General features: G+C 39.6%; 3 protein-coding genes across 3 annotated transcripts in view; all 3 read right to left on the bottom strand.

Annotated features, from left to right (window-relative positions):
• wu:fj29h11 (protein NO VEIN) overlaps window positions 1–8,288 on the bottom strand; it is a 43,937-nt gene extending 35,649 nt beyond the window's left edge. Inside the window, exons 1-11 of the mRNA XM_043229986.1 lie at window positions 8,139–8,288; window positions 7,891–8,056; window positions 7,427–7,690; window positions 5,174–5,404; window positions 4,689–4,928; window positions 4,029–4,595; window positions 3,524–3,945; window positions 3,306–3,434; window positions 3,015–3,212; window positions 2,761–2,901; window positions 1,493–1,753 (exon numbers count right to left, since the gene is read on the bottom strand). Coding sequence (XP_043085921.1) covers window positions 1,493–1,753; window positions 2,761–2,901; window positions 3,015–3,212; window positions 3,306–3,434; window positions 3,524–3,945; window positions 4,029–4,595; window positions 4,689–4,928; window positions 5,174–5,404; window positions 7,427–7,481 — 2,244 coding nt within the window. The 5' untranslated portion in view covers window positions 7,482–7,690; window positions 7,891–8,056; window positions 8,139–8,288. The remainder of the gene's footprint in view (window positions 1–1,492; window positions 1,754–2,760; window positions 2,902–3,014; window positions 3,213–3,305; window positions 3,435–3,523; window positions 3,946–4,028; window positions 4,596–4,688; window positions 4,929–5,173; window positions 5,405–7,426; window positions 7,691–7,890; window positions 8,057–8,138) is intronic.
• A 339-nt stretch (window positions 8,289–8,627) lies between these two features.
• LOC122332653 (sulfotransferase 2B1-like) lies at window positions 8,628–15,441 on the bottom strand. The gene is made up of 7 exons (XM_043230032.1): window positions 15,377–15,441; window positions 11,580–11,731; window positions 10,398–10,609; window positions 10,191–10,317; window positions 9,799–9,893; window positions 9,171–9,351; window positions 8,628–9,052 (listed from the first exon to the last, which is right to left on the bottom strand). Exons 2-7 carry the CDS (start codon window positions 11,716–11,718, stop codon window positions 8,943–8,945), a joined length of 864 nt encoding a protein of 287 aa, XP_043085967.1. The 5' UTR covers window positions 11,719–11,731; window positions 15,377–15,441; the 3' UTR covers window positions 8,628–8,942.
• Window positions 12,134–15,384, bottom strand: LOC122332652 (sulfotransferase 2B1-like). The gene is made up of 6 exons (XM_043230031.1): window positions 15,225–15,384; window positions 13,844–14,055; window positions 13,633–13,759; window positions 13,194–13,288; window positions 12,572–12,752; window positions 12,134–12,466 (listed from the first exon to the last, which is right to left on the bottom strand). Exons 1-6 carry the CDS (start codon window positions 15,361–15,363, stop codon window positions 12,357–12,359), a joined length of 864 nt encoding a protein of 287 aa, XP_043085966.1. The 5' UTR covers window positions 15,364–15,384; the 3' UTR covers window positions 12,134–12,356.
• Window positions 15,442–15,782: the final 341 nt, after the last annotated feature.

Here is a 15,782-nt window from a genome sequence, read left to right as displayed (position 1 = left end):
GGAATTTTTAGCCAGATGAAAGATAAGGTTTCTAAGAAAGGGAATATTGGTCGCGATGTGAAAGATGCACAGCGAAAGCAATTTTTTATATCAATATTGGTTGTTGCCTGGAAACAAACAATATTAACTTCATTAGTATTACAAGCGACGGCTGGTTGGCGTGATATTCGCCCCATTTTCTTGCACTGCGATTGGACAACTGGATAAAAGAGGACAACGCACTTTGGTGGACACGCTGCCTAAATGATGAAAGAGCTTTACTTTTGGGGTGAACGATCTCTTTAAGAATCTCATTACGGATAATTGCAAATGGGCACCCAACCTTGTTTTAGAAAGAGAAATGCTCATGTCCAGCAAGGGAAAGTTATTTAGCATCATCAGCACACTACAGACATGAAAGCCCTTCCAAACAAACTGCAGCAAAACTGCTTTGACTTTGCTTATGCAAATCTATATCTTAGGGTGGTTGCACTTTTGTCCCTTTTCACCTGCATTTTTACTACACAGGGCTACATTTCACAAAAGCATTGTAAGCATGCAAATCGGTCAGACCTTAAAGGAATAGTTTTATTACTCACCTCCAAGCCCTCCTATGTGTATAACATATATCCTGGCTCTTTCAAGCTTGGTAATGCTGGTGAATGGTGGCCGTTATATACATTTATCATAAAACTAACCTAAACACCTCCGGAGGGTCCTCTGAAGCAGATCGATGGGTTTTTGTAACTATTGTAAATATTTCTGACTGGATGCATGACATAAGCTTCATTCGCTTTTATAGTAAAATCCTTTTAATTTGTTACTGGCATTTAGTATTGCTCTATCCTCATTCGTCTATACTCTTCTGAGCTTACGCTACGATTGCGGCTTCGTAGTCAAAGATCAGGTAAGAAGCCAGAAACGGACTTTCTCGCGCATACAGCCGCTGGTGATCACAAATCAGTGATTTGAGTAATAATTTTAAAATATTTTGTTACATAAACCCAACAATGTGCTTCAGAAGACATGTTAACCCTGTAAGTTTTACAGTGGACATATACGATTTATGGAGCTTCAAAATAATGGCTACCATCCACCAGCATTTCCAAGCTTGGAAGAGCTGGAATATATATTTTTAAAAACTCGTCTAAAAGAAGAAAGTCGTGTATATCTGGATGGTTTGGGGGTGAATAAATTATTGGGTTATTTTCCTTTAAGATTCTCTGAAACTCAGACTTAGGTTTTGTTTGTCTAGTCTAAAGTACTGCAACACTATTAGGGGGTTTTGCAACACACACACACACACACACACAATATTCTATTACTATTGATCATGCTGATACTAACATACTAACCACCACCCATGATAAAGCAGTCACGTAGGCATTTCTATTGTGATTAGGATACACCCAACCACAAGAAAAACCAGTCTGCGAACTCTTAAAATTGATGGGCTTGTTTACAAAACAAACTAGATAATGATCCTATCCGACATTTCCTCAAAGTTGCTTACCTTTGTCATACTCTTATTAAAGACACTTTCAGAATTGATGAAGACTTCCATTACTGCATCCGCAGCGGTCATATTTGCATATTTTTTCCTGAGCTCAGAGTTGCCAATCTGGGAGATCATCACAGGCCCTTGGGCTGGATCCATCAGGCTCTTCTTGATCTTAAACATTTTGGCATCCACCTCCTCCTGAATCTCCTTCTGAATGGCTTCTCTGGCTGTGTCCATGTGGCAAAACTCAGCAGCAGATGCCTTATTTAATGTCTAAGAACACGATATGTGAATAACACCAGAATAATGCAGTAAAGTCAGTTTAATATGCTTGTTGGATTTAGCATGCACGCAATTATAAAGCAGTTAGTTCTGGTCCTCAAAGCTGATTGGTTGCTCATTCTATGCCATTTAATTCAACAGCACTTAAACTTTTTGTGGTTTGTTTCACTTTGCTCATCCTGTCTGCATCAATTCAGTCCAGAGGCACATACACCTCTTTTCCACCTACATAGTTCTGATTCAGGTTCCTGGCCAGAGTTCTGGGCGGGAAAGATCGGTTCAACTTTGGAAAAAAGTAATATGGCAAGCCATGCTTAATGCTGGTTTCAATCAAACAACCTAGGAAACTGTCGCCTACAGTCTCTTGGGCAATGCACCAACATATATTGCTGCTGTGCTTTGGACGCCCCAAGTTCAAGTCCTGCCTTAAGGACCTCTCCCAATCCCAATCCTCCTCCCACTTTCTTGTCTTCTATTTAGGACTACAAGCACCAAAAAAAATCCCAACAAATGTTGAAATGGACAAAACAATAAGATAGTGCACTACTAGATTTTGGACTGTGTACTTGGACACTGACCTGCAACAAACTGATGTAAAAAACATGTAGCAACCGAAACCTGTTACGCCACTGTCTATTTTGTAAGTGTGGAAACAAATGGATGGTTCTCAGTAGGCTCCAGTTCCCCCAGCTGAGAACTGGCTGAGAGCCAGGACTGGCACAAGTGTGTGAACTACATAGGTGAAAAAAAGGTAAAAGTGTGGAGCAGAGTCAGATATAACCCTGCTTCAACTCAGCTATCTGTAATGCTCAAGTAATCCACCTATTTAATTCAATTTGGAGCTAAACTCTGTAACATGGAAGTCCTTCAGGAGCAGGGTCGACTACCATTGACCATTGGGATACTGTTTAAGAAAAGGGTACTTTGAGGACCAAACCTAACGGAGGACCAAATACTGAATCATACGCTTCTGAAAGAGGGGAAACAACAAATCTTACTGATATAGGCAACCCAAGACTCTGGATTCTGATGCCAAGTTCATACGGTGAGTCACAGCTGTACTGGTCTGCAAGGTGCTTCAGAAAGTCAGCAAGGTCAACTCTAGGTGTCTTGCTTTTCCTCCTGAACATTCTGAGACTCTAAAACAAGCAGAGATTCGTAACGCTCAATAGGTGAGAGAGTCATTTCAAAGTGGATGTACTCCTTATGTTGCAGGATGGTCAAATACACAACCAGTCCCAACCCGACTCACCCTAAGAATATCCACTGTAGCAATCTGATGTACATCATCATCTTTAGTATTTGCGTCTATTTTGAACATTCTGTGAATAAGAGGGATCTTGCAGAGAGGGCCCAGATGGAGTTCTTCAAAGCGTTTCTTGTTCTTCAGGTTGGCCAAAGCCTGTCCCAATTCGTAAAGCGTGCATATAGAGGAAACCACTTCCACTGACTGATTTAGAAAGAAAAACAAATCTATGATGTGATGTCAAGGCACAATTTCAAATCATAAACATGCACCAGGAGGTTTTTCAAGACCTTGTACCTCGATATACATATTGATCTCCTTGATGGTGCGCTGAAGTTCCTGCACTGCAGGCAGATGCCGACGAGTGTCGATATTCATATCTTTCAAGCTGGACACTTGCAGAAGTGAACAAACTCTGCTGATCACCTTCACAACAACACAAAATAAAATTGATACACTTTTACATTGTGATGAGCAAAAAGTTGTTCTGGTTTGTTATTTCACAAGACACAGACCCTGTCGAGGGTGACATGCTCTCCTTCGCCTGCAAGGGCTCTCATGACATCCTCTACCAAACAGTTCACATCCTTTGAGCTCATGGTCTTTCTCCGTCTCCCAAAATTGTCTTCATCTTCCAGCAAGGCTTCTGCTGCTCTCATGTTAGCACCATGGACCTCTCTCACTTGGCTGTAGTAGGATTCATTGAAGACAGGCCCCCTTTCCTCCTTCAGCTTCTTCTCCTCAGTTCTGGACACCGTAGTACCAAGAACTGGGAAGTCACTTGTGGACAGATTACAAGGGATTGCTGTGGGTGAGACGGTTAAATTTGGAAACCGAAGCAAAGGAGATCCTGCCTTGGACCGGACCACTTGTTCATTTACCACAACACGCACGGGCTGAACCTTCTTTACTTCCTCGACAATCTTCTTTTGCGCCGCTACAAGCATAAAAAAGCGGATTAAGTTTAAGATTTAAGAACATGCAATAATGCATAACTTTAAAAAAAGTATATTCTCGTACTTTCAAGGCACTTTGCTCCTGCTCGTTTATTATTTCCAACAAGACAAGAGGAAGTAGGCTGTTTAGCTGTATGGTTGTCATAAAGTGACATGTAGAGATCTAATGGAAGGGTCGACCCAAATAGGAGGTAGTAGCCATTCTGCAATTCAATAATGGAATGACTTGCGGCTGGATACGTTTTAATAACCTCTTTAACTTTCTCCATCAGTTTCTCTTGCGTCATTTCACTACCTCTTTCAGCAAAGTCAGCTCCAAAAGTAACTACAGGGCTTGTTGGCTTCGCAGATGTCGAGTTATTGTTCACTCTTGGTAGGTTTGCAGGTGTTGGGGCTGCAGGTGCTGCTCTGTGATTCTTGTGGAAGACTTTCTCTCTCTCCACCACTAGCTCATCGCTCAGAGAAACAACGAAGGAGGTGATTGTTCTGAAACCAAACTCTGACACGGTGAGGTTACGCCGATACTCTTGACTGTAAAACATGGACAACTTCCTAAGAGGAATGCCTGTGGGATGGTTCTTAACCAGCTCCACAACTTCTTTAAAAACCCCATCAACATGCACAGGTGGTGCTGATAAGATAAAATAAAAAAAGAAAAGCATATGAGGACACATGTGAGAGTGAACAGAACTATTATATTGCAACATCAGAAACAAATCATTACCTGTATGGCTTGAAGCTTCAGCCTTGGCAATCCTGTAGAAAATTTGGCCATTTATTACACATAGCTCTGGGTTCAGAGAGTCAACGAAATCTGCTATCGATGAGATGCCAAGTTCTTTCTTTATCAGAGGCCTCCCATATTTACTTTTATAAAATGCTGCTAGTTTTGAAAGAGGAATGCCTTCCTGGTGGCTTTTTACCAAATCCACAACATTTCTGCACGTCTTTTGAAAGTCTTCATCTGTATAAAAAATTATAAGAAAAATTATAATAATAAATTATTATATTAAATATATAATATATATATATATATATATATATATATATATATATATATATATATATATATATATATATATAAACTTTTTTTTTGTGTATAAAAAAAGAGGAATCCAATACTTCTCTTTTTATTACAGTGCACTTTTTGAGAAATCCTTTGCAAAACAGTTATACTTATATTAACGAAATTAATGAATCTAGATGTACCTGAAAGAACTATGTTGGTTTTGTGAAAGATTACACCATCTTCCACCAACAGATCCCCGCTAAGAGAGTCCACAAAGGCTTCCACTGAAGGGAAGCCCAGTTCAGCCGGCAAAAGGGCCTGTTTATGTTTCTGAGCAAAGACCTCTGCTAATTCATTAAAAGCAATCCCATGTGGATGCTTTTTTATTATTTTGATCACTTTCTTACGAATTGCGTCATCCATATTTGCATCTGTAAAAACAGCACAAACATTACTTTAGACCTACATAGATAATAATTTGGCATTTATCTTAAATATAACTTTGCTGAATATCAATGCAAAAGAGAAATCATCAAACAAGTGATGAAAATCAATCCTCAAAACACAGAATGGCTTGGGATGATAACTAATGCCTAATATACGGTACATTATAGTCAAAGCTACAAATATAATAAATTAAAATCAGGAAAAATTAGTTTTCAAAAGCAGATCACAACAGACTACAAAATAACTACTAAATACTTAATAAATAAACTACTAAATAATATACTAAATACTTAATGCACCTCACAATAACACAGCTTAGAATATATAACTAAATAAACAGTACAACGTTACAGTAATTAATTATATAGATGTTGACATTGAATAACAAGCATTTATTAATCTTTATTGACGTCAGTTAAACGAAATACATTTTTCTTTTAACTTACAATCCATTAATAATGTTAACACCCAATGTTTGGCTTTAAATGCTTAAATTAAGATTAATAAATGCCGTTTGTTACTACTTTAACAAACAAAGCCAAGCGCTACAATATAAACCTTTATAAATAAATTAGGAAAACAGAATAGGAATAATATAAACCAACAAACAACTGAAATAATAGCATAGGTCTTACCCTGTGTACGCACTCATTGAATGCCTGTCCAAACTGAATGACTAATTTATTGTGTGCTGTTTTATACTAGTCTCTCCCTTCATCCTAAATATGCACTGCATCATGAGAAACAAAACTGAAAGTCACGCAAATGCCTTCAGCATTACTCTCATTTCTAGTAAACAAAGCAGCCATTATCGGTCTAAAGAAGATCCTACCTGTTTGAACAGAGGCCGCTAGAAAAGCTTAAAATGCCGCAAGGCTTCATATCAACACAGTGAGCATGCAGTGTGCTTGTTTGGAACGATTGAGGATAGCATGAGCCACAGGCTTAGGTTTCGTTTTCCCGCACGAGCGCTCTCTCTCAGCTGATCTAATAGTCTTTGTGTTCATGAAGTCATGTGACTCGGGGCTGAGCTCAGTTACCAGCTGGAGCCGGAGATAACGTAACGCTGTTACATTTCCTGAGACACGATACTTAACAGGCTTGCCAGTTAAAGGGACAAGGAAGACAACGAAATCAGAGTAACTACAAAATCTTGGTACGAACGTTAACTGTGTGCATTCTGACACAGCTTGCAGCGGCTGAGAAAATAAAAAAAGCTTCCAAAATGGATTTTCCATTTTATTATTTTTGTTGTTTAACAGATGTTTTTTTTGAGATGCCGATACAATATATTGAGTTATACGATTATATAAACGTGATTTACTGATAGGAAATTAGATACAAGGACATCATAGGATAGGGCCGTTAAAAACGTCTATGAGTTTGTTTCTTCATCAGATTTGGAGCAGTTTAGCGTTGCATCTCTTGCTCTGCAGTAAATGGGTGCCGTCACAATGGTAATAAACACCACTCCGGTTCATGAAGTAAAAAGCTGCATGTTTGTAAGAAACAAAAATATCATTATGATGTTTTAACACTTTCTTAATAATTTCATAGAGCATATTTCTCTCCCGATTCAGACGAGACGGCCTTTTCGGTGGATTATATCGCATTTATGGCGTGGATTACGGACTTGTTTTATCATTACGGACTTGTTTTATCATTAACATCTTAATGATGGGTTTGTTTCTAGCAAACACACTGCTTTTGTCTTCTCGAGATATTAATTGAGTGCTGTGGATTATTGAGATGATTTTATCATCTCTTTCTGACGGCACCCATTCACTGCAGTTGATCTACTGGTGAGCAAATGATGTAATGCTACACCTATTATGTTAGGTATATTTTAAATACATTTAACTATTTCTTTACATATTCACTGAAAATAATAATGATCGATACCATAAACATATTGATAGATGAACTGTCCGACAGGGATAAACTTCTTGTTAACCAGTCCAGATCTCTAGACTCTAACAAACCAAGGAAATGCTTTCACTTCATACCTTGAAAGACGGGAAGCTTTTGAGTCCTGCGAACAGGGTTTGCGGTCTTGATCATGTTTTTATTGCAAATCCTTTCCACGAGCACTTGATCACCGAGCTCTTCGAAAAGTTCCTGAAGGCCTTCCAAGCCGTAAGCGCTTAACGGTCCAAACCTCTTGCCGTAGACTCTCCTGTACGTACAGGTCAACCTGGACACTTCGATTCCTTCTGGAAAGCTCCGTATTAAGTCGACGACCTCCTCCTTCAATGTTTACAGCGAGAGGCCTGAGGAAGCAAGATTCGATCGTAAACGGCAAAACTGGAAAAATCTGATTGCATTTCGGCCAACAAATCATTTTAACGTCCTGATATAGCCAGGGTTTTTTTTATTCTGGCATGCATGAATTCTTACGTCAAATTAATATTCCCCTGCCGCAAACTAAAGTGCTGTCAAAAACTGCATATAACTTGTAAAGGCACAATACTTCGGTCTGTTCCGGATGTTGAAGATAGCGCTTCATCCGGGGCCCCTGACCTTACCGGGGGCCCCTGATGTCTCTGAGGGCCGCTGTCCGTTCCCTGTTTATTCGCCATCACCTTCCAACCTTTGTCTTCTCATTTAAAACGAGATGTTCTCCAGCTATACATTCGCTGGGAGTTTAAACAAAAACATTTCAGTTGATCTGCCTCAGAAAAAAAAAAAAAGATTTATCATTTGATTCATGAAACTGACCAGCCACTTCTTCAAACGACTCCAGGTGACCTGAATCAGTGCAGGGCTTCGTGACACAATGTAAAGCGATATTTTAAATTGAATTGTGGCTTTTATATATCTGTCAAGAGGGGAAACTAGATTTTTTGCTGTTTAAATAGGTACCTTAAGAAACATCGCGTCCGTTTTATATTATATATACAATATTTAATAACACAAAATAGTGGTTGCTATTAGTAAGTTCTCTTGTAATATATTTTAGCTCCTTGAACGCCAAACGCGTAAATAAGGATGACGTGATTTATTCCTCAGAGACGCAATCATAGCGCGAGACGTTTCTAAGCCTCTTCTTCTTCGGTTCCGCTCCGTTGTAGTTTCGCTTTAGCGCCCTCTAGCGCCGCGGACAGGTATCGCTCCTATTTACATTTAAATCTGTCAAAAGTGCATTGAGCGCAGCGCATTGCATCTTAGAATGCATTAAAACAACAAGAAATCAAACAATGGTGGATTTGTAAAATCTGTGTTTTTTAATATTTTAGTCAGTTCAATAGTAATACATTTTCAATAATGTCATTTTATATGATTTTAACAAATGAAAAGAGGTTTCATATATATGCCATAGCATGTAGAATGTAATTATGCAATACCTAAAGAGAGTAATTAGCTACTGTTAGACATAATTAGTAGCTAGTAATAATTACTTTCGTAGAGCAAATTATCAACAGTGTATAAACTGCGCATTTGATACTTACAATTAAAAAAGCATGCAACAAAAGGTTAAAAATGAATATAAAATGCTTATTAAAAGCGAGTATGATTATTTTTTCAGTCCCACATAAACTTGAATGTCACATCTTTCATCTTGTCTTCGTACACGGCATTAAATCGCTGCTCTTGGGCCTGGGTGAACAGATTCTTCCAGTCCCCGGCGATTCCTGACAGAGCAAGACAAGTGACCCCGAGTGAATCTGGATGCCATCGACTTACATTCAGTCGTAACGATGGTGTCAATTATTGTAAAGTTTACTGTGCATTTATATTACGCGGTTTTACCTTTCCTCAGGAACTCCGATTTTTTCTGGTCCATGTATTGCTCCGGAACCAGAGAAAAGTTGGACATTTTGTTTTGTTTCATGTTCTTGAAGACGCAGTGCTCGGCGATCTTCTCCGTCACGTCCGGACTCAGAGACTTGCCGAGAAACTTGGCGATTTTCTCCACGGAGCCTTTCAGGTCCTGGAGAAGATTCCCATGATCACATGTTTGAAGTGAAGAAGCACTTTGTTTGAAGAAGGCATTATCTCCCACAACTACCCAAGCTTTGGTCACATATATATAATGCATTATAAAAGTAGTTGCATTAATTATGTCTTATAATGCATTGTACAATCTCATAAATAACTGTAACCATAGTTAATGCGTTATAACACTTGGTTATTACCTATGCATTTCAAATTCAGGTATAATTATCTAATGCAACATATAATGTAATGCAATTATAAAGCATTTTCTCCTTTTATAGCCCTTTATAATGCATTATACATAAATGCTTTAAGTAAAGTGAAAACTATAGGATTGAAAGGGTTAAAAACACAAGTTTATCTGTTACTGCAATGTAATAAAAACCTATGAGCTCCGTTGCAGGCGTAGTTAAAATAAAGCTGCGTGTTTAGTCCCGCTTACGGCGATCATCTCCTCGTAGAAAACGTACAGTATGGACTCCTTTTCTTCAGCATTAATCCAGCTCTTCACATGATCAAACCAGGAGCCGAACATGACTGCGGATAAAAGACATCACGCTTGATAACTGCATTGCAAAGCAAAAAGGAAAAGATTGTGTCCATGAATCACATCTGCGAATGCAAATATGGAATTTTTCATTACGAAACAATTACGTTTTTTCAGCAAATGGGACAGATATTCGTTGAATGCAAATATATGGAGGGCAAAATGCATTTGTAGACGCATTTTATTTAGATTTGGTGTCACATCCGGTCAAACTACTCTGAAGGAAAGCTGTTTTATAGAGGATAGTATCGAAGACGTTCACACAGAGAAGATATTTAGATGCATACTTGTCCCGTCGAGGAACTTCTCCATGAACTCGTCTTGGCTCCCTGGGTTCACGAGGTACGAGGCCATTCCGTAGTAGTGAAACGAGGAAGTGAACACGTCTTTCGGGTTACGCATGACATAGAGAACCTGAAGCACGGAGAGAAGCGCGCGGTTTAACGGAGCAGAAACGGCGTGAGACTCGCTCGCGGTGTGTGTTTTGTTTTTACCCTGGGCTTGGTTTTGAAGTAGGACTCGTTCATCATGTGGCGATGGAAGTGAGTAGCAAAGACGCGCGGAGAAGGTCTCTGCTCCAGACCGAGCAGGATGGCCCGGTGCTCCTCCAGCCATGGCACTCGGTCCCAGTTCGGCACGGTCAGCACCGGGGTCAGATCACCCTCGCTCACGATCAGAGGAACCACCTCCTGCATCCATGTTGTTCCTGAAGAGCAAAGAGCAGCTCGGTGTCGCTCACAGACACAGAAACGTGGCTCACAAGTGCATTTTGGGAACTTGTATTCCCAAAATGATGTTATCTCCTGCCCGGTTAACAATAATCTGTTAAACGTGTAATAACATGCACAGCCATGTTTCTACATTACACACATTCCTCTCCAAAACTGGTTTTGTCACGAAAACAATTTTTCTGCAACTGCATTTTCTAAAAGCAATAGTTTTGTTAGAGTGACGTTCGGTTCATTGAGTCAGCTTTCACAGTGATTACAGTCATGCCGACTTTCAAAACTAGAAAGTAAGGTATTATAGGTATTATATAGCTTGTTCCTGGAGGGTCGGTGTCCTGCAGAGTTTAGCTCCATCTCTCAACACAGCTTTGAAACATGAAAAAAAACATATTGGTAAATTACTGCACTTTTTTCCATGGCATATATTTGCGCACTGTACATGCAGTAACGGAGAAACTGACAGATTCTTAGATATATTAAGTTTAATTTTAAAACCTTTAAAACACACGAAAAAGCCTTTTTTGGTAAATTACAATAGTTTTTGATAAACATGTTTGTGCATCGTACGTCCAGTAAAGCGGGTATCGGCAAACTTTCAACATTAATAACTCTTTGTAACATCAAAAATAACTTCCTGAAATATCCGTGTACTGTACAGACAGTAAGGATATGTAGAAAGCTAAAAAGGCTAAATATATTTAGTCAGTTTGCACACTAGGCGTTTGCTATAGTTTTGTAAACAATAACTGACTTCCTTTTTGTACTAAGAGGTAACTTTGCAGACGGTCCCTAAAGCAGCTAGTCGAATGTAAAGTTATATTACGGAAAGTTACGAAGACGGAAGAGTGTATAAGGACAAAACAAAGATGAATAAAATATAAACAACAGAGAAAAAAAGCCAGGGTTACTTTTGCGCTCGTCCGCATCCCCGGAGCCGTCGGGACTCACCGGATTTGGGGTAAGTGACGATCAGGACGTCGTCTGGACGGAAAGCGAAGTCCTCGCAGTATTTCAGGCTTTCTGGAGGATGCAGGTCCTTCGGCACGTACACACCTTTATACACTGAGTACAGCTCAGCCTCCGTCATTTTTCTGAAGCGGCTTGCGGTTAAACGAGCGGCGAACCGAAAGCAGCGAGATCCTGAACGGGTCTCTTCTCGTGTAAAAGAGCGCCACCGCCTTCTGTGTGAATTATAAAGTAAGTGATTCGACTCTTATTGTGAAGCTCGTGTATTAAACGGAGCCGCTCTTTGATCTCGCCGCCGCGAGGTCACGTGGTTCACGGAGCCCTCTTTCAATAAGTTCGATCGGGTTTCGGTAGAATAGACAACAAGATCGTGATCTTTACTGGACACCAAAATCAAGAACGGTCATATTTAGTCGTATTAACATTACCTATTAGACCATTTAGTTACTTTAACTAACGTTAAGCATTTATTCCAGACAACTGTTCTTTCCGTACTACCTGAATAAATAAAAGCAACATAAACAGTACAACTGTTATTAATTTTCAGTGATATCTTTAATCGTAAAACTCAAGTGCAACGTAAGGATGATACACATAACAAGAATAATTAATAGTATAGATGCAACTATTGTTTATTTAATAGTTTTTACTCAAAATGCTTTGCAAAATTGTCTTGTAATATTTTTTTTTTTTAAGTCTTGTTGTGAATGTGCATCAAAGATTTATAAGAAGCAAATCTGATTAAATGCATGCGTTTTTTCAGTCCCACGTGAATTTGAATTTCACGTCTCTCATCTTGTCTTTGTATACCGAATTAAATCGCTGCTGTTGGGCTTCGGTGAAATGGTTCTTCCAGTCACCGGCGATTCCTGAGAGAACACAACCAGACAAGAAAACGGTGACTTTGAGCACGGCGCGACTGGATACAAATGGTATTTTTTCTTCTAGCATGATCAAACAGAGCAGTCTTTTACCTTTCCTCATGAACTCCGATTTTTTCTGGTCCATGTATTGCTCCGGAACCAGAGAAAAGTTGGACATTTTGTTTTGTTTCATGTTCTTGAAGACGCAGTGCTCGGCGATCTTCTCCGTCACGTCCGGACTCAGAGGTTTACCGAGAAACTTGGCGATTTTCTCCACGGAGCCTTTCAGGTCCTGGAGAAGAGTCGCATGATCGTGCGTTAAAACCAACGAAGAACACACATTTATCATTACAGGCGATCATGCTGCCTCCTTGTTAGTTTGAAATGCTCTTTGAGGAACGAAAAAGGGACGTTCTGCTGGACTTCGGACGTCTCTAAGTTCAATTAAGTATACAAGGACTCGAGGACAAGGACGTTACACCCGAGAGACCTTGAAAAAGGCCTTGGACTATTTGGCAAAGTTACAACATGCTGTTATCATGAGATAACCAGACACCTTGAATGCTCACGTTTAATCACACTTGTAGGTTAATATAAAATAAAACCAGTTTGCATCAACCGAGGTGTTTTAAGGACATTTCACAGAGAAGTCCTTCGCCCAGTGTCATTTTAAAAGAGCTGTTCCTGCAGAACTTAAGCTAGTAAAAAAATGAATCGATAAAGCGACGCTTACAGCGATCATCTCCTCGTAGAATATGTGCAGTATGGATTCCTGTTCTTCAGCACCGATCCAGCCTTTGACGTGATCAAACCAGGAGCCGAATATGACTGCGGATAAAAGACATCGCGCTTGAGTCGGTTTTACAAAGCCTGTGATAACTGCATTGCAAAGCAAAAAGGAAAAGATTGTGTCCATGAATCACATCTGCATATGCAAATATGGAATTTTTCATTACGCAACAAATTAAGTTTTTTCAGCAAATGGGACAGATATTCGTTGAATGCAAATATATGGAGGGCAAACCGCATTTTTAGACGCTTTTAAAAAATATATTTTAGCCACATTTTATTTAGTTTTGGTGTCACATCCGGTCAAACTACTCTGAAGGAAAGCTGTTTTATAGAGGATAGTATCGAAGACGTTCACACAGAGAAGATATTTAGATGCATACTTGTCCCGTCGAGGAACTTCTCCATGAACTCGTCTTGGCTCCCTGGGTTCACGAGGTACGAGGCCATTCCGTAGTAGTGAAACGAGGAAGTGAACACGTCTTTCGGGTTACGCATGACATAGAGAACCTGAAGCACGGAGAGAAGCGCGCGGTTTAACGGAGCAGAAACGGCGTGAGACTCGCTCGCGGTGTGTGTTTTTGTTTTTTTTACCCTGGGCTTGGTTTTGAAGTAGGACTCGTTCATCATGTGGCGATGGAAGTGAGTCGCAAAGACGCGCGGAGAAGGTCTCTGCTCCAGACCGAGCAGGATGGCCCGGTGCTCCTCCAGCCATGGCACTCGGTCCCAGTTCGGCACGGTCAGCACCGGCGTCAGATCACCCTCGCTCACGATCAGAGGAACCACCTCCTGCATCCATGTTGTTCCTGAAGAGCAAAGAGCAGCTCGGTGTCGCTCACAGACACAGAAACGTGGCTAAACCAACATGGCGCATGCATTAAAGGCTAGATTTGTAATGATGGCATTGCCATTTAGTAGCCTACATATTAACTTTTACTGTAACAGTGCAGCTACAATTATAATCGTGTACTTTTACTTCGTGGGCTTTAGCTAGCCAGCACATCAAAGTAAGTGCACTTCTTTAAAATGCAACAAATGATGATTAAAACACGACGATTGCAACATTCCTCCAATCAGGAATACTGAACGTGTTCAATTGGCCCCTCCCCCGATCTGAAAGAAATCCGTCATTTTTAACAATTCCTTTGGTTAAAAAAAATATTTTACGGTAAAAAAAAAAAGTTTATATTTTTTAATGTCGAGAATATTTCTCACAGCGTCTAAATTGCGAAGCATTGTTCGTTAATATAATTTAAATCAGTGATTTTTTTGGCATACTTGTTAAGCGTTAAAGCCATAGCTAGCAAGTTTCATCATGGGTGAGAGAGCAGCATGTTATCTTATCACAAATAAACCTTCATTAACACATTAACATAATACAGTTGTAATTTCAAGGACTAATAAGTCAACCTTTCAACATCCGGGCATCCCTCCCTTTTAAGTGAGCTACATAATCTCAAAGGCCGCAATGTGTTATGTTACATGTTTATGGTAGACCAAGGCTAATAATTAACTAAAATGTGGTTGTTACTTGTTCTTTTACTAGTCTTAGTCAGTATTCAGCCATTTCACCTAATTTAATAATTTACATCTTAAAATAAAGAAATTGAAATACGGTGTTATATAACACTTTTATTACATTTTAATCAATGTTGCGACAATCCCCTTAACCTTTGTCTGTTCAAGCTTAAATTGTGCATTTATTATCATACGTGCACATGTGGGTTTAATGTATTAAAATTTTTTCCATCCATAAAAAAGTGTTGCAACCATCCCCAGTCTGTCCTTTTTTTTAAATAAAACTTTTAATCTGATATTAAAATGCACAGGTGTGTTGAGAAGTAAGCCACTCAAATGCGCTTCCTATCTACAAGTGCACTTTCAATACAATTAACCAGGCTTTCAAAAGAGCAGTCTTAATTGCAATAGTGACATTTTTGCGCTCGTCCGCATCCCCGGAGCCGTCGGGACTCACCGGATTTGGGGTAGGTGACGATCAGGACGTCGTCTGGACGGAAAGCGAAGTCCTCGCAGTATTTCAGGCTTTCTGGAGGATGCAGGTCCTTCGGCACGTACACACCTTTATACACAGAGTACAGCTCGGCCTCCGTCATTTTTCTGAAGCGCACCACGAATGAAAAGCTCTGCCTCGCGCGCGCTCGACCTGAAGCGTTTCGCAAGTGTTTGTCAAGATGTAGAGGAGCCAAACGGATGTCATAATCGTTTGTGTCCCCTTGTGCAATAAGTTCACGGTCCTGATAAGGCAACAGGCATTATGGACGTATCTTCAAACGGATTGGTGATGACAGAGAAACGTATCACGCTGTGCTTTAAATCCTGTATGAAGGAGAATATTGTGATCAGAGATGTTTCCAACAAACACTACCATACCATTCAACCCAGGTAGAAAAAAAGTCTGCTTTATTACACTATAAATGCACTTTAAAAAGTATATTTGAACAAGTATAGCAAATAAATTATATATATATATATATATATATATATATATATATATATATATATATATAATAAA

Source organism: Puntigrus tetrazona, unplaced genomic scaffold (assembly GCF_018831695.1).
Source record: "Puntigrus tetrazona isolate hp1 unplaced genomic scaffold, ASM1883169v1 S000000130, whole genome shotgun sequence".
Taxonomy (NCBI): Eukaryota; Metazoa; Chordata; class Actinopteri; order Cypriniformes; family Cyprinidae; genus Puntigrus; species Puntigrus tetrazona.
Note: the sequence above shows the minus strand (reverse complement) of the source record. Positions and strands in the feature narration are given on the sequence as shown.